Source organism: Protomyctophum parallelum (genome assembly GCF_964188405.1).
Source record: "Protomyctophum parallelum genome assembly, chromosome: 15".
Taxonomy (NCBI): Eukaryota; Metazoa; Chordata; class Actinopteri; order Myctophiformes; family Myctophidae; genus Protomyctophum; species Protomyctophum parallelum.
In genome coordinates this window covers 16,261,046-16,282,214 of record NC_139710.1, presented here as the reverse complement: position 1 = coordinate 16,282,214, position 21,169 = coordinate 16,261,046, and the positions used below count along the sequence as shown (strand labels likewise).

The 21,169-nt window shown below is 42.3% G+C and overlaps 1 protein-coding gene across 1 annotated transcript in view; it reads right to left on the bottom strand.

Moving 5' to 3' along the window:
- Window positions 1-21,169, bottom strand: part of ipo11 (importin 11) — a 196,512-nt gene that overhangs the window by 141,340 nt on the left and 34,003 nt on the right. Inside the window, exons 8-15 of the mRNA XM_083785031.1 lie at window positions 17,976-18,024; window positions 13,159-13,229; window positions 12,441-12,633; window positions 10,839-10,991; window positions 8,016-8,059; window positions 5,036-5,126; window positions 2,449-2,496; window positions 1,045-1,150 (exon numbers count right to left, since the gene is read on the bottom strand). Of these exons, the coding sequence (XP_083641157.1) occupies window positions 1,045-1,150; window positions 2,449-2,496; window positions 5,036-5,126; window positions 8,016-8,059; window positions 10,839-10,991; window positions 12,441-12,633; window positions 13,159-13,229; window positions 17,976-18,024 (755 nt within the window). The remainder of the gene's footprint in view (window positions 1-1,044; window positions 1,151-2,448; window positions 2,497-5,035; window positions 5,127-8,015; window positions 8,060-10,838; window positions 10,992-12,440; window positions 12,634-13,158; window positions 13,230-17,975; window positions 18,025-21,169) is intronic.

Genomic DNA, 21,169 nt, shown 5'->3' with positions numbered 1-21,169 from the left:
CCTACCTCACTCCATTGTTGAGGTGCTTGTAATGGCATTGTGTTGGCGTAATGCGTGTGTATGAAAATGCACAGGGGGGAAACTATGAGGAAGCTGATCGTTAATGGCTTGTGTCAATTATGTTTGTACAGGGCCAGACTGGGAAAGGCCTAGAATGTAAATGTCTGACCAAACAGATATAAAAAGGTAATTGGAGCATACAGACATCGCAGCAATCAACTGAACAGTCAATATGAAAGTAATACAATGGTTCTGCAACAGACAGAGAAAGTCTTCAAATGTGTGTCGCCCCTGATTGGTTGAAGATAAATTGCTTTCAGCTCTGCATTATTTATTTTTCTATTTGGTCGCCAATTGATTCCTCCCCACACACATTAAATTACAATTTGGTTTCAATTGGATTTGCGGTGTTTTTCTGTAAAATAAGCCTCCCAACAACTTCGATAGGCTATATCTGTGTATATAATGATTTTCTGGGGTTATTCATATTTCATAGTCAAGCCCAGGTTGTGAAAATATTTGTTAATGACCAAAGATTGTTATAACTGCGATATTAGCCTTTCTAACATACCATATACAAGCATCCTATGAATTCTACCCTCTCCTTTCGATTAACTAGTGATAGAAAGACTGCGAATGGACTGCAGCCCAACCAGGCCCTACCAGGCTGTCCGTGTAAAATGTTTATATAATCTGAATCTCTCTTGACTTCCAAAATAGTGCCACCTACTGCTTATTTCATGAATCATCTCCCAATAATCGCATTTTATTAGTGGATGGAAATGTGCATAAATTCGCATTTAGTTTTTCGGACTTTCTGCTAATTTTATGGAATCCTAGTTAGTAGTTACTGTCTGTATAATGAAGGTGCATTAGGGTTGTGTTGTGAACCTGAAGTCCAGTACTGTGGGTGGGACTGCAGGAGTAAGGGGAATATACAGTATGGGGTTTTGTATATCTGAAAAATACTTTTGTTAAACATTCCAAATTCTGTGAATTTTCTTGCCATTTTTTATACTGTTTTTTAAACAGACTTCCAATTACCTGTGATGGCTAACTTGCAATTCCCCCAGAAGCTGGTTCTTGAACCACTGGTCAAAATCCACGTTGTCAAACAGCTCGTAAGCTGCCAGTCCCACCGCATTGTACACTGTGAACAAAAGTCACAATTACAACTATAAAAGCATACTTATGAACAAAACAAAGCATATCAATAATCAAATCTGAGTTATAAAATGAGGTATTAAACTTGTTTACATTGACTAAATATTTGACTAAATTGTGGAAGACTATCTGGCTCTTGGAAATGATTTTACTGCAGGTGGTAGAGATGCAGATATGGTGAAAGGTGGGTGATGCGGGTGACAGGAACTCTGAGAAAATCTGAGACAGATACATTAAGGGGCAAGAGAGAGCAGGCAGGGTAATGTGGGAGCCACTCTGGGGAGTAAATGAACTCTTAGCAGCTGCAGTGGGACCTCGTGAATATTCCTTCTCACCACTCGTCTCAAATTATGGATGGATGAACATAGACAGGACGGATGGGCGAGCACTGTAGCATCAGGAGTAAGTCTAAAGCTGTCAAAAGGCCCTAAAGCAGGGGTCACGGGATCCTCATAGATACTACAGGGTAGCCCGCCAAATCTTTGTGTGATTGGATTAATTTTGTTAAGTTAACTAGTACTTGAACCCCAGAATCTCTATTCTGAGGAGAATTGTAGCCAAAAATAGCAGATCTACAAGTGAGCTTGAAGATCGGATATATTTGGCAAAGAGGTTTACTTTGAGAGCAGACTAAGTACAGAGTGAAAGGATAGGTTTACCATGTATTGACGGTCTAAGAAATGGTTAGAGGTCTGAAAATAGATATTTATAATTCGTAAGAGGAAAATGTTTCAGTGATCTCAGTGGAGTGCATAACTCCACCAGGCCGGGTGAAACTCCATATTTGGGGATCATTGAAAATATTAGCCAATGACTTGTGGTTTACAGGATTAGCTGCAGACAAATACACACATGGGCAAAAACATAATTTCTTCCCTTTGCTTCAACCTGGCAGAGATAATAAACCGTTTTCTGTAATGACGCTTACCACAGTATTAAGTCACAACTGAACCGTTTTCTGCTTTAACTGATAGTGGCAGTACACAATTAAGCACCTGCCTAAATACTGACTTAGACTGCGGCGTTAGACTGAGCTGTCTAACGCTGCAGATCCCCTTCAAACTGACAAACAGTATCAGATCTACCAAGGGAAGAGAGGGGTCAAATAGACAGCAAGTGGCAAGTGGCAGGATAGGGGTAAAAGAGAGAGAATGTTGGTGAGAAGTTGACAAAACTGTGCGAGAGATAAGAATAGAGCAAGAGAGACAGAGGGAAGAGTGGATCAAGAGAGTGAAGGACGAAAAAGGTAATTCAATACAACGAATGAGGGATGGTTTGACTCACCTGCATCCTTAATCCGTAACTGGACAGCATCCTCTACATTTGTCGGACCTGGTAAAGCACATAAAGTAGGTTTAACCACTTAAACCTTTATGGTTGACTGGAGGCGCTGTACATTAAATATATTTCCTGAAAATAACCAATCTATCTGAGCTTGTGGACCTGCTATTTTCGGCGGAGCATTCAGTGATTTGGGTGATTTGGAAAACCCCCTGGTCCACCTGGTAACAAGATGTGCACATGCACACACTACAGTGGGAGGACACGTGACAGGCCAACAGCACACACACCAAGGCCCGCCACCACTTGATCATGATTGGCGGAAGGCCCCTCTCCATCCTGATTGGATGAAGGCTGGGCCACCTAGCCAAAAACAAAACCTACGGTTTTTTGACCCCCAGGCGTGAACTGTGGACAGGGAGGAACTCCTTATATGGTCAGCACACTCTAGCAGGGAGGATTATCACAACAAAACTGTGATATATGAATTAAATGAAATCACTGAATATACCTTTAATGCAATTCCACCAGCATGCTTGTTTTTGTTATGTTATGTATTTTTTACTTACATCCCTATTCTATGGGGAACATTCACTGAATACGGCAGATCTACAATCTCACACCGCATTACGTAGAGACCATGTGAGCTTGTAGATCTTTTCATTGACGAGATCTTGTGTAGAGAAAAAAGAGCAGACCAAGTACAGCACCAAAACAAGTCAAGTAAGTTTGTTTACTGGTAAGGATAGAGGTTTTAAGATGTAGGGGACAAACAGATGGATTTTAAACACTGGAACAAATGCCGTTCATAACAGAAAAATCACACCTGTGTGAACTGAGCGGTGCAGGCTGCTCAAAAACACTGCTGGCTGGCTGCAGTTATAGTTTTAGTGCTCAGTCTGAATGGCCCTTTAGGCTGCTCAACAGTGCCACTTTAGGTCACCCAGCGGTATTGCAGCTGTTCGTACTCCAGACAGACAGACAGACAGACTGACACACGCGGCATTCGAACATTTAGGCACCGCTCAAAAATAATGCAACATACAAGTTTACAACACAAGAACAAAGGGGCTGCACTCCACCATAAACCCACCCCCTCATTTCCTTCACTCTTTTTCTCTCCTTATTGGCTAATCGTTACTATCTTATAATAGTTAAAAGCTAAATACAGGGTCCATCTTCCACCATACAATTATCTGATCAGGTAGCCAAACAGAGGCCATTTCAGAGGGGAGAGCAATACCCCTTCTGCCACCCCTAATTAGCAACAACAAAACCACCACACGTCATCACCCCCTGTGGGGTGTGTGTGCGTGTGTGTGTGTGTGTGTGTGTGTGTGTGTGTGTGCGCACGCCCACTCCACGGAAACTGCACTCGAATGAAACTGCACACCAATGTTATTTACAATTTTTTTATTGCAATTACTATTTCTATGCCTGAATGCCCCTGCCGACAGATTCAGTAGCGTAGCTCGGAATCGGTTCTTGAGAGATTATACCTGATGAGACTTGGATGGAGTTGCAGGAAATGAATTGAGTGTGCGTGCGTGCACAACGCGACTGTGTACAATGCATCATCTATTTTCGCTACTTTTGAAAATGTTTAATTAAACATAATATATAATTGGAATCACTGCAGTAGTGCAACACATGAATGGGCAACACTAACAGGCCTTTGCGTTTCAGAAGTCATATCTAATGCAACATTTTGAAAGCACAAAAATGCTGTAATAACATTAGTCTTACAACTGTTGCTTAATTATTTTCTTGCCATCTACGCTTATAAACGTAGACAACCTTTTAATCCATATATGAACGCGCCAACTGTTTGTTTACCTTTTAGCATTGCTCCGGGTAGAATAGCCATCGTCCACCTCCGTTGAGCCTCCATTATAACCCGATTTTCAAAGCGCCGAATCTCCAAAGGTTAGAGAGCTGTCCATGGTGAGCCGGTGCGCACCCGACGATCGTAAATCATTTGTGATTTTGTATCGCTGAGAAAATGTAGCTGGTTGTTCTGCTAGCTAAAGGCTGTGGGCTGTGTTGTGTGGTGTCGTTCCACTTCCGGAAGCCCCCCACCTTCCTGTTTAACCCGGAAGGACAACAAGCTCCATAGAGTGGGCCTGAACCTTATAGTATATATATTTATAGAGAAGGCACCCAGAGGAAATCTTGAGGCGAAATGGACATAGTGGCCGAATGAAGGTATTGCAGCCTGGCCCCAAACACATGAACGCGCTGTCCGTTGACTATCATTGTACACGTTCACGACGGACGACGCTCGTGCGCGTTCAATGGCAGCACGTTCATGTGTTTGGGCCCACTCACCATTGCAATCCGTCCCAGAATGCACTCTGTTCCTACCAGGAAGGAGGAGTGAATCCGCCTCATGCGCTTTTGAGCAACTCAATGCAAGTGGATGGGAGGAGAACTCGGGTGTCTTCTCTATAGATATATATACTCTATGGCCTGAGCGGGCGCCCCCTGGGGCAGTACAACCATGCTAACACTAGGGGAAGCAAAGGAGTTAATTGCTTTGAGCCCAGATTGTTGTTGTCGTACTGCAACAGGTGAGAACAGATAAACAGACCTTGGAGATTCTGCACCATCTCTAGCAGCACCGGGGTCAGTGTCTGGCTGTAGTTGTGGAAGATATCCAGGAACAAGACTTCTGTACAAGGCTAGAGGGGGAGAAAGAGAAAGATGACCGAAAATAAGAACTGGATCAGTAGAATGGAAAGAAATACAGGTAGACATACAGTACTGTAAAAAGTGAATAGAGCTCGGTTATGCCAGTGCGCTAGCCAGGCTTAACGACTTAAAACCATTACAACCCGGAAAGCATCCATGTCATTTTAGATTTTTGTGTTGGCTATTCAAAATAGCAGACATACAAGTTATCTGCTATTTTGGAACATTCCTGAACGTGTGAGAACAACTGATGTAGAAGGCATTTGTAGAATCGGCCTCAGTCTTAAAGGTACATTTTGCTAGAGGTTTGGATTGCCATGACATAATGTTGCACCATTGAAAATATTGTCCTCATTGATTTACACAAAGTGCAAAGTGAAACAGATTGCAGAGTCACTCTTTTAGAAAATAAACGAACACAACTAACAAAAGATTCTGCCAATGTACATTACGAAACCACAGCAATAAAAAATAAAAGTTCATGTTGAATTACTGTAGAAGAAGATGTCAGAATGACAGACTGACAGCAAATACTTAAAAAAAAAAAAATCAACCTGGTAAAGAAATGCTCAAAATATTTCCAGCTTTGCGGCTGGGGCTGATGTGTTGCCGGTCTGGTCTACGTGACAACAAACGTTTGTAAACCGGTCAAACTATTTTCAGAGGATGGGATGGGACCAAGTATAGACGCCTGGGGAACGATGTTAAAAGGATATAGGCTAAGGCTAAGTGGCTAAGACCAATGTATATACTTAATATATTTTGTCTTATGACAAATGACAAAAATAGGCCATCCACAAATCCACAAGACAATGTGATGCGAAGTGCAAAGTTAGACTTGTAGCTTTGAATTTTTCATCTATAATGACACGCTAGTTTTGATGTATTGTACATTCCTATTCTATGGGGAACACTGGAAGTGGTTATAGTTTCCTATCCGCCCTCAGGGATAGTGGACAGATTAATGTGTACACAAATGACTGATCATGTGTTTGTCTGTGATTGTTAATTGTTGTATTGCCTCTGAACTGCACAAATGAAGTTCCTCAAGGAAAATAAGTTATGTGGAATTGAAGTTGACACTTGACATACAATGTTGTGTTGTATCGCAGTTGCTGGTATTTGATATGCTCAAAGACGTTGACATTTACTAATCGCACAAGGCTTGTTTGCAATCCCTATGGCTGAATCATAGACTGTAAAAAATATGGACAAAGCGTTCCCCGGGTCTTACATGAACGTAAAATGAAGCCTGAAATCCCTTGCATTCTAATGCACTGTAAGTCGCCATCTTTCAAGATCCGTTTTGGCCCAGCTGGCCATTGGCTGGCCCAGACAACGAGGCGGGACTTCCCCCCTTCTTCTCCGTTGGTTTTTATTTTGACTCGAGTGGGTGGGGACTCCCGATCATAGACTGTAACGGTAGCCACGCCCCTCAGAACATACGCAACTTTATGGTCATTTATTTTATAAATGGGACCATCATTTTCCAAAAAGAATATTATGACATTAGAAATGAGACTTTAAACTAGTGACTGGAAGCAGAAAGTATTCATGACCATGTTTATTAAGGTAATACAGTCTAGGTGAAGTTGGGCCAAAATACATGGGCCTCTATGCTATGGGGCTTTTTGGGTCCAGTCCAGCGCCACAACAGGCCATTATATGAACTACCGATTTCAAATGAGGCTTCACGAAATATCTGGCTGACTGCCCCCCTGGGCTGAATGCATTTTCATTTAACTTCTTGATAGGTTTGTTTGTTTATCTTTGTCTATGGAGGTTTAATTCAGTGCAATTCATGAGCAATGTACATTTAATGTCTTTCTCAGCTCAGACATGTTTATTTCTTGGGCTGCCTAAGTGCTTCATTATGATGTGGATGATGTCGTGTTGGCTCCTATGCCAAACCTTGGATATAATAAAAATCAAACAAAAGACTTCAAGACTGCTAGATCTAATATTGGTTTCTTTATTTCCATTTGCGCAGGCTTGACGATAAAAACACAGAGCAGTGTGAAAAACTCACTGATCAAATCTAAAAGTCATTACTGTCAAAATAACAATAAGGGCTGCTTCTTATTTGTCTCATCTCATCATCGCATTAACCTTTGTACGAGACAGCTGCAAGGTTAACAAACCTAGGAGGAAGATGCCGGACGACAATGAATTTGTCGATGACAACAAGCAAGAACAGGAAAGACTCAAATAGCAAACTAATTTTCCAGCAACAACTTGGCTGGGTCTAAGGTCTGGTTTGTGCTTGGTTGTGTGCCATGCATATCTGCTGTGATAGTGAGAGACACAAGGTTGCAGTGCCAACAAATACTGTACATCAGAGAAGGACAGAGTACAAAACACTGCTCTGCCTGCAGGATTCCCGGGGGCTGCCTCCACTGATACAGGGCCCTCAGTGTGCATTGGTGCATAATATTATGGGTTTCTCTAGTTTAAGAAATCTCTATGTAATCTCAATGAAAAAGCTTTGAGTAAGCACTGAGTCACACAGACTTTAATAAGTCATACTTGGAAAGGACTCCCCCCCCCCCCACAGGAATATACTGTACTTCTCTGTGATTCTTAACCCATTCTGACCTGAGATCAGATTCATACGAGGTTTCCACTGGACACACACTGGTCTGATTAACCCATTCTGACCTGAGATCAGATTCTAAAAATGTCAGTCGTTCTTCGATTTTTCAAAAAATATCAGACCTACAAGCTCGTATCGCGCCACTCGGTGGCGCGATATGAGCTTGTAGATCTGCTATTTTTAAATAGCTAAAGCATAACATGATGCTGACACCAAAATGGGTGCCCGGTCAGAATGGGTCAGTCTGTGTGTGTGTGTGTGTGTGTGTACACGCGTCTCTACTCACCCGCAGGCTGTATTTCCACGAGTCACCACCTGTTTCTTCAACAGCTGTCCAGGAAAACAAAACAACAAATTCAATTCAACTAGAACTAGAACATTGCCATGGCTGGGTAATTTGTGGGCGGCTGCCGCCGCCAGTACCAGAGGAAGTTGCAGGGAGAAAGAGCATTTCTAAAAATACGGTTCAACGTTTTTGCATTTGTGGCAGAAGTGAAAGTTTTTGGGGATTACGTCACAGCGTTAGCTGGAGGTAAAACAAATGAATATTTATTTTGGTTTCATCAGAAACAAATTGGGGAACTTGGACTTGGATGGTAGTCAGGGTAGCTGCCGTGTTCAGCTAATGTTTCGCCTCCACTGATGTGTCCACTGAAAAACATAATATTTACAAACCGAAAAGGGCCTATAGAGAAACCTGTGTGTTTTTTGTAAGAAGTTGCCAACTGTCAGCGGGCACGGAAAGTTTGATGCTGATCGCCCAGTAGTTTACCTAATTAGCTAAAAACATACCATGGTAGAGATAATGAAAACAAAGTGTAGGAGTATAGAGAGCAGGCAAAGAAAAAACTGTGCTGGTGCAGGTGAGGAGAAAGCAGAGAAAAGAAGTGAAGACAACAGAGAAGTGTTGTGAAAAGGAGAAACTCAATGAAAAAGTGCACTGTAGACAGACTTTTGGCATTATACATAAGGGGCCCTTAAAGTGGGAAAGGTAAAGGTGTGTGCTATAAAAATGTATCATAAATGTCACTATATGGTGTAGTGTGTCCACTAAAACAGACAAAGATTCACAGTATCAATATCATGTTTTGCTCGGCCAGCTCTAAGGCTCCCTTTTGGCTCCACAAATACTTCAGGGAAATGTGAACAATACGAGGAGTGGAAGGGCGGTGAACCGTAAGAAGTGGAGCTACAATAGAACACAGATGAAATAAAAAGGTCTAGGGTATTCATGCTGAGATGAACAACACACATGCTGGAGAGTACGCTTTTCGCTATTATACTAGAAAGGGGGCATTGTTTGCAATGTTTTTTCATGTTTTGACCAATGTAATTTCACTTGATAAATTAGGCAGTGGATCAATATAAAAACAATAAAAGAGAATAATAAGACTAGAAAAAGTGCCCTTCTGGGCACAGGTCTCCACCAGGATAGGAATGTAGGACATTGCAGCTTGCCTTCATCTGGTGGTTGGATAAAAGGGCAACAAAAGTAAACTAGGGAGTTGGCATACAAAGTTATCCACAGATCCGTGCAGTTAGAGGTAAAAACACTTTTCGGCCAGTTATAGCGCCACCTTGAGGCCGAGTTGAAATTGTTTATGTGGCATTTCTTCCTCGGCCTAGTGGGAATGTGCGTGCACAATTTCACGGAAATCACGCGATGTGTTCATGATTTGCAGCATTTTGTTTGAAACTGAGCACTCCTGTGAACTTTGGAAGCCAATCTTAACCAATCAGGATGGAGTCTGAGAAATCTGAAAGACCTGTTTCGTTGAATGGCTCTAGAGAGACTGTGTACCAATTTGCGCGATGTTTGGACAAAATCTGTAGGTGTACTGTGCAAAAACTTGTTTTGCACAAAGCGGCCTCCTGGTGGCGCTATAACAGGCCGTTCTGGAAAGTTTGGGCAGAGGTTCATCGTTGGCATCCAGGGAGTGTGTGTGCAAAATTTGGCATCGACCGGGTTAACGATGGCCGAGATTAGCTGCTCACGGACACACACACGGACGGACACACGGACGGACACACACACGGACAGACGGACGGAGTGCAAAACATACTCTCCCCCCATGCCTTCGGCCTGGTGGAGACAATAAGAAATGAACGTGCCTCTTTCATCAGGATGATGAAGTGCTGTGCTTCTACTGTTGGCCATTAGTGATCATTTAGTGGATCTAATCAGATGCAGGTGCAAAGGTTGAGTCATAAAACCAGCCTCTACTTATTGAGAGGTTATGAGAAGCAGAGCCGGAGAAAAATCAGAATAAAAGATGAAAAGAAAAGGAGGTGCAAAGTGGTGATTAAAGAATATAAAGAAAACTGTCAAAAGATCTTGAAATTATCTAAAGAAATGCATCGATATCCAAACAAAATGTACTTTGAATACTTAATAATTTTTAAGAGCTGTCTGTCTGTCTGTATTATGGTCTCTATACCTTGACCCAATTAAGTACTAGGGATGAATACTTTGTCCACCACTGGCACTGAGCAATATCTTTAAAAAAATGAATCACACCCATGTGAACTGAGCGGTGCAACTATACTGTTATTGTTATAGTTACTGTACTGAACTCCTGTACTACTGTACTGAACTCCTGTAGTCACTGTGTACTGTACTGTACTGTACTGTACTGTACTGTACTGTACTGTACTGTACTGTACTGTACTGTCACCTGTTGGTACCCCAAACAGACAGACAGACAGATATACAGACATAGAGACCAGACACGGCCAATTATTGGAGTGTGTGCACCACAGAAAAAGTTGTATGCCAGTTTTGATGTGCTTGGTCCAGTAATGACCTACAGAAAATATGGTAACAATTACAACATCCAGTTTAGAAGGACAGGTCTGTCTGTATGTGGTTGTTTTTGGTTGTGTGTAGTCTGTTGCGTGCTCATACTGTCTGTATGTGGTTGTTTTTGGTGGTGTGTAGTCTGTTGCGTGCTCATACGGTCTGTATGTGGTTGTTTTTGGTGGTGTGTAGTCTGTTGCGTGCTCATACTGTCTGTATGTGGTTGTTTTTGGTGGTGTGTAGTCTGTTGCGTGCTCATACTGTCTGTATGTGGTTGTTTTTGGTGGTGTGTAGTCTGTTGCGTGCTCATACCAAAGCTCTCAGGATCCTCTTCCCACATGGCCAGCTCTTCCTCTGTGAGGAGGAAGTAATGAGAGACAAGCCGGCAGCCAATTTCAGTCAGTGTAGGGTGAGTGAAGAACGCTGTCTTTATCTTGTGAGCCTCGAGACTCTCTGGTTTACTGTCTGGGGTGGCAGGGGAGAAAGAGAGACTCAGAAAAATAATAATAATACCTTACCTATCCTGGCTGTGCCAGCTTAATTCCCTCTAGGGGGGAGGGGGGGGGGGTAGTGGTCCCTACCTGGTCGGTGATTCCAGCTTGTGCTGGAATTACCGACCAGGGACCTCTCCCCTCCCCCCTCCATCCCCGTCCGTCCGTCTGTCCGTCCAGGAAAACGGTATATAGTCTGTAAACATACATATTTTTATATTATATATTTTTATACATACTTGTGTAGGAACCCTGTTTGTATTTATCATTTTGTGTGTACTGACCAAAGCAAAATACATTTCTCTTGTGAACAATAAAGTGCATCAAATTTTGTTATAGTTATTTTCAGTTAATCAGCCCTAAACAGATAATTATTCATTTTCATATACATTGTAACCATGTACACACAACCCATTTCTTAGTAATTACGTGATACAATCCCAACACGACAACCTAGTCATGGAAGCTAGCTAGAGTTTTGGATCAATGAATTGCATAATCATTTTAATTACAATGCCAGAGTTCAGTAGTTATGGTATTGTAAGTTGAGTATATTTTGGTTTGCATGTCCTAATTTAATATGTTACAACATGGCCGGTGTAAGCATGCTCGTTATAAGCACATTTGCAGTAATAGTTTCCACCGTTAATCTCAACACCATGCCTCCATTTGTCTTTCCATGTGCACCACTACCTGTATCATTATTGGTACAATGCTAACGGCACTGTGCGCACACAGTAGTCCCAGGCACACACAGATAGCCGTCATTCAGGTAGACTGACATCCTCGCTCTATTAAAGGTGTCAGGGGAATGCTGTGCTGCACACTACTGTGTCAAGTTTTAACTTTGCCTTTAGCTGTGTAACCTTACACTCCAAAGTCGAGCACACTTGAAAAGCAGAAAAACTATGCAAACCTACAGTAAAAGAGATTCAACAGTGGTGGTGGCCAGGATGTGGGCAAAAGTACACCAGTGCCTGGGAGTCACTACTTACTCTGACAACCCCCGTTTCGTTGGTAGAATAAAGGGCAGAGAGCTGTGCTAATGAAGCACTGGGGGCCAACTGACAGCTTGAAATAAACATGAGTGGCATTGAAGTGATAGTAGCATGCTGATTTCTGCTGTCGCACAAACACTAGACTAGAGCATGGTTGGCTCAACAGTCACTATCCCCCTTTGAATTTATACAGTTGTGCACCAGTGTCGCGTTTTGAGCTTGTAGATCTGCTATTTTCAGGGTGAGGCGCCAGCGTGCATAGCATTATAAATAGAGCTTAATGGAGGTTATTGATGATCATCTCTGTACTGCATATACGAGATCGTCCTTATGTCTGTCGTGTCATTCCCAATTCCACACTTCCATGTGTTAGCCCAATTATTCCTCACCCGCCAACTCTGTGCATCCCATCCCTCCTGTCCTACCGTCTATGCTCTTGGCAGGTTTGTAGGCATCGTTCTTGACGATCATCTTGATGAGGTTCATGCACTGGACAATGAAACGCTCAAAGGTCACACCCTCCCCAGCCGGCGTGAACACGTAGCTGACGGCAAATTCAAGGGAGCGCTGAATCAAAGGGATGAACGTGCACGGGTGGCACTCCAAGAAGTCCAAAAGCTATGGAGGGATGAGAGAGAGAGAAGACCTGTTAGCAAGTAGTGGTGGCAGGGAAATGTGCCGTGGCAAAGGTAAGAGAGGCAGGGCGCCCTCTGGCCTAGTGTTCCAGGCGCATGCCACATATAGGCTCTGGCCTGACAGCGCATTGCATGTTCGAGTCCCGTTCATGACAACCTTTGCTGCATGTCTCCCCCAGTCTCTCTCTCCCTCTTTCCTGTCATCTATCAATAAAGGCAGAAAAGCCAAAAACTAATCTTAAAAAGAAAAGAGAGAGAGAGGCAGAGTAGTGTCAGTCAGAGGTATTATTGTTATTTTGGGGGTATTTGTCATTGTGTATTATTTGCGCATACTGTACGTGAAATTTGTCCCCTACATTCACCCATCCTAACTAGCAGTAGCTGGGTGCTCTTAATACAGTGCCCAGGTTAGCAGTTAGGGGTTAAGTCTAGCTCAGGGACACTTCTGATTTTGTCTTCTAGGAAGTCGTTCGTGCAAGAGCGTTCCATCCGCTACCTGTAAACTCACCACTTTAGTGTACAGTATGATTGTCTTCTCCAGCTTCTCTCTGCATGTGCTGTCTGGACCAACCTGTCGACCTGCGAGACAAACAAACCACCTTATAACATGGTTTCTTGACAGATTTAAAAGTGAAATCATGAAAGTTTCATGATTATAGTATTAAATTACAGTGATTCCCTCTACTAATAACAATCTTATGACTGACTTTAACAACAACACAGGCTTTGCTCACCGGAGACCTGTAAAAATTATGTTGCCCCATGTAGAGCTGGGCAACTCACCAACAAAATTATATCTCAACAGAATAGAGAAGCAGCTTTTTGGGGGGTATAATTTTCTTTTAATTATTATATATCAAGGAATCAACACAAAATAATGCTAATAGATGTTTTAAATAATTGATAATATATAATATATATATAATTGATTTCAAAAGTTTGAAATAAGTATGATAGTGGTTTGAAGTCGTATCGCCCAGCTCCATATATTTGGTAGATGATTGGACCATTGATACCGTTTTCACTCCAATAAGCAGGCAGAACAGGGAAAGGAGAGAGAGAGATAGATACAGGGATGAAAGGAGTTCTGGCATTGACATTCATACAGTGGTATGAATTTCCCTGAAGCTCTGGACTGTTCTACTTTATCACTGCAACATCCCCCCAGCCCCAATCCCAGGGGGAATAACCAAAAGCATGAAGAATACTTTTCTTCATGCAAGAAAGTGCAACAATAAAAGAAGAATGCAGTCATAAAAACAGATCATTGGGCCGAGGATCAACTGTCATGTGGTTAACTTTCAGCCACCCTGAGATTTGCCGCCGGGGAAACTAAAGGTCCTAGGTTCGATTCCCGACCACAGCAATGTGTCCAGGTGTCCCTGAGCAAGATACTTGTCTTACATCTAACCTTACTGTCTTACCATCTGCCTTAATCATCTAATATATTCATTTCTGATCTTATCACCTCCTGAATTTTTTTCAGTGTCACTGAAAGATTGTCTTTGATTATAGTTCAGATGTAAGTGACTAAGAAGAGTGAGCAGGCAATGGTCACATGTCAGGCTGACCAAATAAAGAGGAGGCGGAGAGACAAGTTTAACCACAGTGTGGTGTATTTATTGAAGTTGTAGATGTGTGCTGCACAAAAAAGAACAGAAATTTAATTCATCTTAAAGTTTGGCAAAAAGAAATAATAAATCATCAGACTGGAATCAATCATGAATGAATCCAGAATTCAATCAATAAATTGAGTATTGATCAAAGATGGGGAAATAAAAGATAGAATTTAAGCATATCAAACTCATTTCATAGGACTATTCTATAATCAATTAACATATCAAACTCATTTCATAGGACTATTCTATAATCAATTAATTTAAAGGAAATATGCATAATTCAAATGAACTGCTCATAATTTCGGGGTAACAAATAAACAGGTGTGAATGCCTTCAATGAATCAAACGGAGCATAACATTGTGACACATTGCCGAATTAATTGAAAAAAATTAAAACAGGCAGAATAACTTTGTGCATAAAAGTAATATAGCCTCGAGTTTGATGCAACAAGAATTTATCATCCATAACATGTATGAATTATTCTGCTCGGAATTATCTCATTCTGAGACAGTGGAAAACTATAATCAATCCATCCATACAAACAAACGTCTGCTATATTACTTCCTCTTCCACACTGATCAATTCACTATGGCCGCGCTGATCAGCGTTCGTTGATCACCCTTCAACACACAACCGGCCGCGGGGGTGACAGACTGACAGTAGCCTACTGCACACAATCCTCCCCGCTTGGATCATGATGTCACGTCAATAAAACAGTAACAGTTTGCGATAATCGTCATCATGGTACATTGTACCGACCGTCGCGATTAGGCTGTCACTGCAGTCTGCAATGCTGCACGGCACTTTTTTTAAACACTTTATTTTGATTTTCATTGATGAATAACGGCACTTTTTTTTAAATGAAAAACATGTATATATTCTAATAGTCTACCTCTACCTGTCCTGTCCACTATTAATCGAATGTAATGTCACTGTTGTTCGAGCCATACAAACACAAGAATAGAGAGGTGAGATACGGAATACAAAATAAACTCCATAAGACACCGAGTAATGTCACTAGTTACACCCGGAGAACAGCATTCATCATGGGCAAGCTGATCCGCCATGAGTCCGCTGGCTGAAACAGCCTGGTTGCGATGGACACAGCCTCAAGCCCGTACAAGCTCTGTTTCCGTATCGATACGAAAAAATGTATAGCAGACATGTCATTGGTCATTTATTTATTTCATTATGAAGACGCTTAAAAAGGTTATCTTTGAAAAACAAAGAAAGGGTCCCGCACACCGTCAGAAACTTGCCAAAAATGTTGCTCTTTATTGGTCAACGTTTTGGTCGATTAGACCTTCATCAGGACAGACAATGAATAATTATGAAGACGCAAAAATAGTGCAATTCCAAGGGGCTTTTAACATGGGATGACGTAGGTTAGATACTCAGGATGACATGCTGCTTTGGGTCGGGCCTCTCCGACATGGTGGGAGTAGTGGCCACTAGTCCGCTCCGACATCACACAGCCTTTAAGTAAACACCCCAACACGATTGAAGAACCGGAATATGACCTATACCTAACAACGTGTGGAAAGCCATTAAGAAAGAGATTCCCCCTGCCTCGCTGCCCACCCCCAATTGTGGAGATCTCGCCATGCGCCAACGTGGTCTACACACCACATTGATAAATGAGGCCCATCGTCTTACTCCTGCTGACTTTCATTCCTCTTCTCTCCAGTGCATATGTCCACCTTTCTCTTCAACCTGTTCCCTCCTCTCACTACAATGTTATCTGCCAAAAAGATCATCAAACCATGCCTAAGGCAATGTGTGTGTGTGTGTGTGCGTGTGTGTGCGTGCGTGTCTGTGTCTGTGTCTGTGTGCGCGTGCGTGTGCATGCGTGCGTGTGCGCGCGTGTGTGCGTGTGCGTGTGCGTGTGTGTGTGTGTGTATGTGTGTGTGTGTGTGTGTGTGCACGCACCAAGAGGTCTACTAGCTGTCAAGTTGTAATCTAAACAGATGCTGTGTAAAGTAATCAAAGTTACTGGGGGCGCTACAGATCAAGGTTGACAAGCACCTTGTGATCTACACAGTCACCAATCAGACCTGCACAGAGCTTTGAGGCACAGTCAAATAGAACTGGATTGTTATGAGTGACAAGGCTGTGAGCCTGGGTAGAGAGACAGGGGGGCATTGGCTTTACTGCTTGTTATGTCACTGATGTCATCAAACACAGCAATTACTTAGTGAGAGAGTGAGCTGCCTGAGACTAGAGTGAGAGAGGCACACGAGAAAGAAGAAAGAGAATAAATACAGGGAGTAAACAAGCACCTCTACCTAAATCAAGGCATAAATGATCTGCAAATGTTACAAATCAGATGGTATTCATGTCTGAATGGTACATACATAGCCACTTCTCTTCTCTCAACAATCTGATGATAGACTGACAAAGAGGCGACCTCTATCGGAGGACTATCATTTCCCTGGACAAGCCAGACTTCAGAACAGACAAAGACCAGATCCAAAAGACGGTAGGTTATTTATCTGACCTTATCTGGCTAACGGGGAGCTGATATTTCTCCCTTGCTCGCCTGAGAGCTGCCTTCCTCTCGACACAAAATATCAACAGGACCCTGACCCCATCTCCCCCGCCTTCAGCAGAATACATATTGGGAGTGATAGTGGCACCTAATATCAGTCATTATATTTCTGCCTCAGTCGGACGCTGCCGTCTTGGTTTGCAGTACTCGAGACAGACTGTTGACTCACGTCAATGGGTTCGCAGATTGGTCTGAGACTAATCCTTCATTCAATAACTGCTGTGATAAAAGTTATGCTCACACAATTACATCTGGCATGTTGGGGACGAACACAGGTGTTTTAATTTGTCTGAACAGTCTGATTGGCGTAGAACTAATTCATTTGTTTGCAACACCTGGTCCCCAACATGGCAGATGTAGGACTACATCTGAAACTCATGAATACATTTTAGTCCAAAAATGTAGTTGCTCAATTGACAACTACGGTAGTTTAAAACTTTGTTATTAATATTTTCTCATCTCCAGTTCCGCATATGGAAATGCATCGTGAGACGCCCCCTCCCCAAGAGTGCTTGTGCACATTAGCAGGCTTGTTCATGGCTCGACTCTGACAGGCTAACTCCACATACAGCAGTTTGTGACTTTGGGATACTTTGGGACACTAAAAACAAGTATGTGACAAATACCCGGAAGGAGGGTGTCCCCTAGTGGTGTTTTGCGCTGGGTGAGCAAGTTCTATTGAGATGAATGGGCTGTCATTTTGTATGCCGCCTCCTGTTCTCACATACTGTAACTCACTGGTCACGATGCAATAGACATACTGTACGCTTACGATATCACAATTGTATTGAAACAGTACACAGCCCTACTAATAATTAGGATGGGTTAAATGCAAAGTGCACATTTGTGAGAATGTATTGACAAATATCCTAAAACAAAACTAATTTGCGGCCAAGGTTTGGTAGCTATATAAGCCACAGCATACAGCTGATGCAACCTGACTGTGCGAAATAATAATTCAAAAATTCAGGGAATAGCATCTCTCAAATTTCAACAAGGAGACAGATGGATCTTGCTCAGATAAAATTCAGTTTTGAGATTACTGACAGTATTGCTAAGAGTCAGATGCATATCAGCTCACGGCTGGATGCAAATCATGTTAGCTAGAGCCCTGATCTGATATGATCTGACACAATGCAGAGAAAAGTGATACTCACAGCATTCCAGGAACTGCTTTAGCCTTTCAAACACTGCATTCAGAAAGCCCTGGAGAATGGAAGAAAGAAAGAGAGGCACAGAGTTTATTCTGTGATGTTGGCAGGCACACCTTTCATGATTGCCCCTTCACTACTAACCAGAAGTGGAAATAATAGAGTATTGCAATGATACAATCTTCGTGCATGGGTATACGGTATGCATAACCTCACCAAATCGTAGTGCAGCACAAAAGATAATCAAATGATGTACTGTATCTGGAGCTTAGCTGCAGAAAATACATTGACGGAGATTTGATAGATGGGTTTGTTCATCCTAGTATTAGTGTTCAGCCATGAGACCATGAGCAACAACATTAATCAATGACACACACACACACACACACACACACACACACACACACACACACACAAGAGGAAGACAGGAAGAGAGGTCAAGGTTAAAGACAAAGCTGGGAAAATAGTGGGAGATGGGAACCGAGAACGAAATAAGGTGGGAGAGATATATCGAGCGAATATGAGAATAAGAAAGTAAGAGTATGCAGTCTAAATTCGAACCTACTGTATATTCGAATTGAAAACCTAAACAGACAAATTAAACATAACCTGATTAATCTAAAAAGGCTTGTTTGGAAATACTATTGATTTTGGTCAGTACTGTAATTACACCTCAGTGTCACATTTCTCAAAATTGTGAGACTTAATTTTATTTAAACAAAACATTACCAAAGTGTAGGCTAACCTAACTGAATATATTGGTTTGATTATCAAGCATGTTTCGTGTCAAGGAACATATTGTTCCATGTTTATTACAACACAGCTCGCTCAGAGCGTTAAATGTCAGTTCTCTGCAACACTTCAGTTACGTAATAGCCCAGGCCTAATTTAAACCAGGGGTCTTTTTTTTTTTTTTATATATTTCTTTTTATCCCACGATTTTGTAACTCATTTTTCACCCCTGTGTCAATCATCTAATGTGATCCTGGGCTCTACACACCCTCCACCAACCTAGTCCCCATATATGGGGGACAAGGGGAGAGCAACGGACTTGAACTCATGCTTCCTTCATGCCTGAGTGTCCAAGTTGCTCCTTTACACCTGACAGGGGGGAGTTTCCCTGGTTGGACGTAGCGCTTGGAGGAAGGAACACGTTATTCCAACCAGTTCCTTTCCCCTCCATCAGGCGCCCCGGCTGGCCAGGGGGAGGCAGTTTAAACCAGGGGGTCCTTAATACAGGGGGCCGCCAAACATTTGTGTGATAGCAAGCAACATTTGCTTTTGTATTTGAATGTCCAAAAATAATTAACATTAGGGCTGAAAAAATCTCATCACGATATAGAACATTTGAAATCACGATAACGATATACTCACGATATGGCATATTTTTTCCGATACCGATTTTCTATCCAAGAAATAGACGTAACTTTCGCCTCTATTTGATAGGAGGGACAGACAGTAGGCCGACAGGAAATGGGGAGAGAGATGGGGAGGTGACATACAGTAAAGGCCATCGGGATCAGGAGTCGAACCCACGGCACACGGCCAGACTGGACTACCGTGCCGGGACCGCTGAGCCACGGCCCAGCCTTTTTTTGAGTGGTGCAACCACTCCATGGAACAGCAATGCCCCTATGTCCACGTGTACACGTGTCCCTATGTTTAGAGTACCAGTAGGGGCAAAAGTGGCGCTGTTGTGCTAGAAACAGAGAGAGAGAGAGATAGTGTTGCACTGTTTCCTGCAAATTACAGAGAGAGAGAGGGGGAGATGGAGAGAGAGAGAGGGAGATGTCTGCTAATTCCCCCTCTGTCATTTCTCGACCGTTACGGACACGGGGCGGCTCGCCGGAACTGGGCTGACACCCTGGGCGCGTTCCTGTGAGTCTGGAAGTTCCGGGGACCCCCTGGGGACCCCCACACGGAGTTGCACCACTCAGTTCACACAGGTGTGATTTTTTTTAAGGCAGAGTACCAAAGCAAAATATAGAAAATGTATGCCAATTACAATATGCAAAATCACGATATGTTACACTTTCTGTTGTAGTGTAGTTTGTTAACCTTTAGGACATGGGGAAGCTTAATGATGTTTAACAGGCGATAAAGTGAGAGACAACGCTTCGTCAACTCTGCATGCCCAGATGTGCATTTGTCGAGTGGATGTTTTTCTTTTCTTTCTTTTAACATGATGATCACAACTTCAGTTAGCGTCTTGTGGTGTTGTTGGAAGCCGTTGCTGAATTAATGACTTTTCAGATGGAAAGATTTATTTGGAACAATAAAACTAGAAGACACACAGCAGGACTGCAGTTAGAAGGAAAACTGCGTGGCTTTATCAAATTGACCCAACATGAAATCTCGTCAGCTAATAACAGCATAGAATAGCAGCGTGGCTGGGCGCTGTGACGTAAAACACTGCCGTAACACTTGTTTTGCGACATGACGATATAAGCGATAGAGCAAATTTTTCACGATAGACATTTTCTATCGTCCATACGATATATCATCATATCGCACAGCCCTAATTAACATGAATGCAAAAGAGTGCAGCTCTTCGCCAGGCTGGGTGGCCTACTACTACTACTGTCTGTGCGAAAAAATATATATAGTACCCGAGATTATATATACAGTATATACATTATATATATATATATATTAGGGCTGGGACTCGATTAGTGAATCAATATATAGTGACTACATAAGCTTAAGCAATAAAACATTGTATTTTTGTTTATGTTTTTTTTTATCAAGGTGGTAGGCTATAGTTAACCAAGACCAACAGATAAACAAGTGCAGGTAGTCTATATGAATACTCAAATGTGCTTAGTGCTTTACATGGGGGGCATGAGAAAACAAATAAAAACTACTTTATTAGGGGGGAAAACACTAAGTCAAAGGAAAATAAATCAATAAAAACTGTGGAATGAGCTATTTAGAGAGTTTTGGGGAGAAATCAGCATTCCACGAGGTTGTAGCAGCAATTCCAGAACAGTGGAAAACATGGCCATTAGAATGTTGATTTATCATGTTGTTGATTTATCAATACCAACATTTTAGTTAATAGGCCATAACCTTTTTATGATCTGGTGAGTGTGGGTTGGACTTGGATGTGGGTCCAACTCACACTTGAGTTGGACTAACATTAGCCCCATATAGAATGTCACTCCGCTATAATGTAGCTGTAGCTCTACATATCGGAGGGA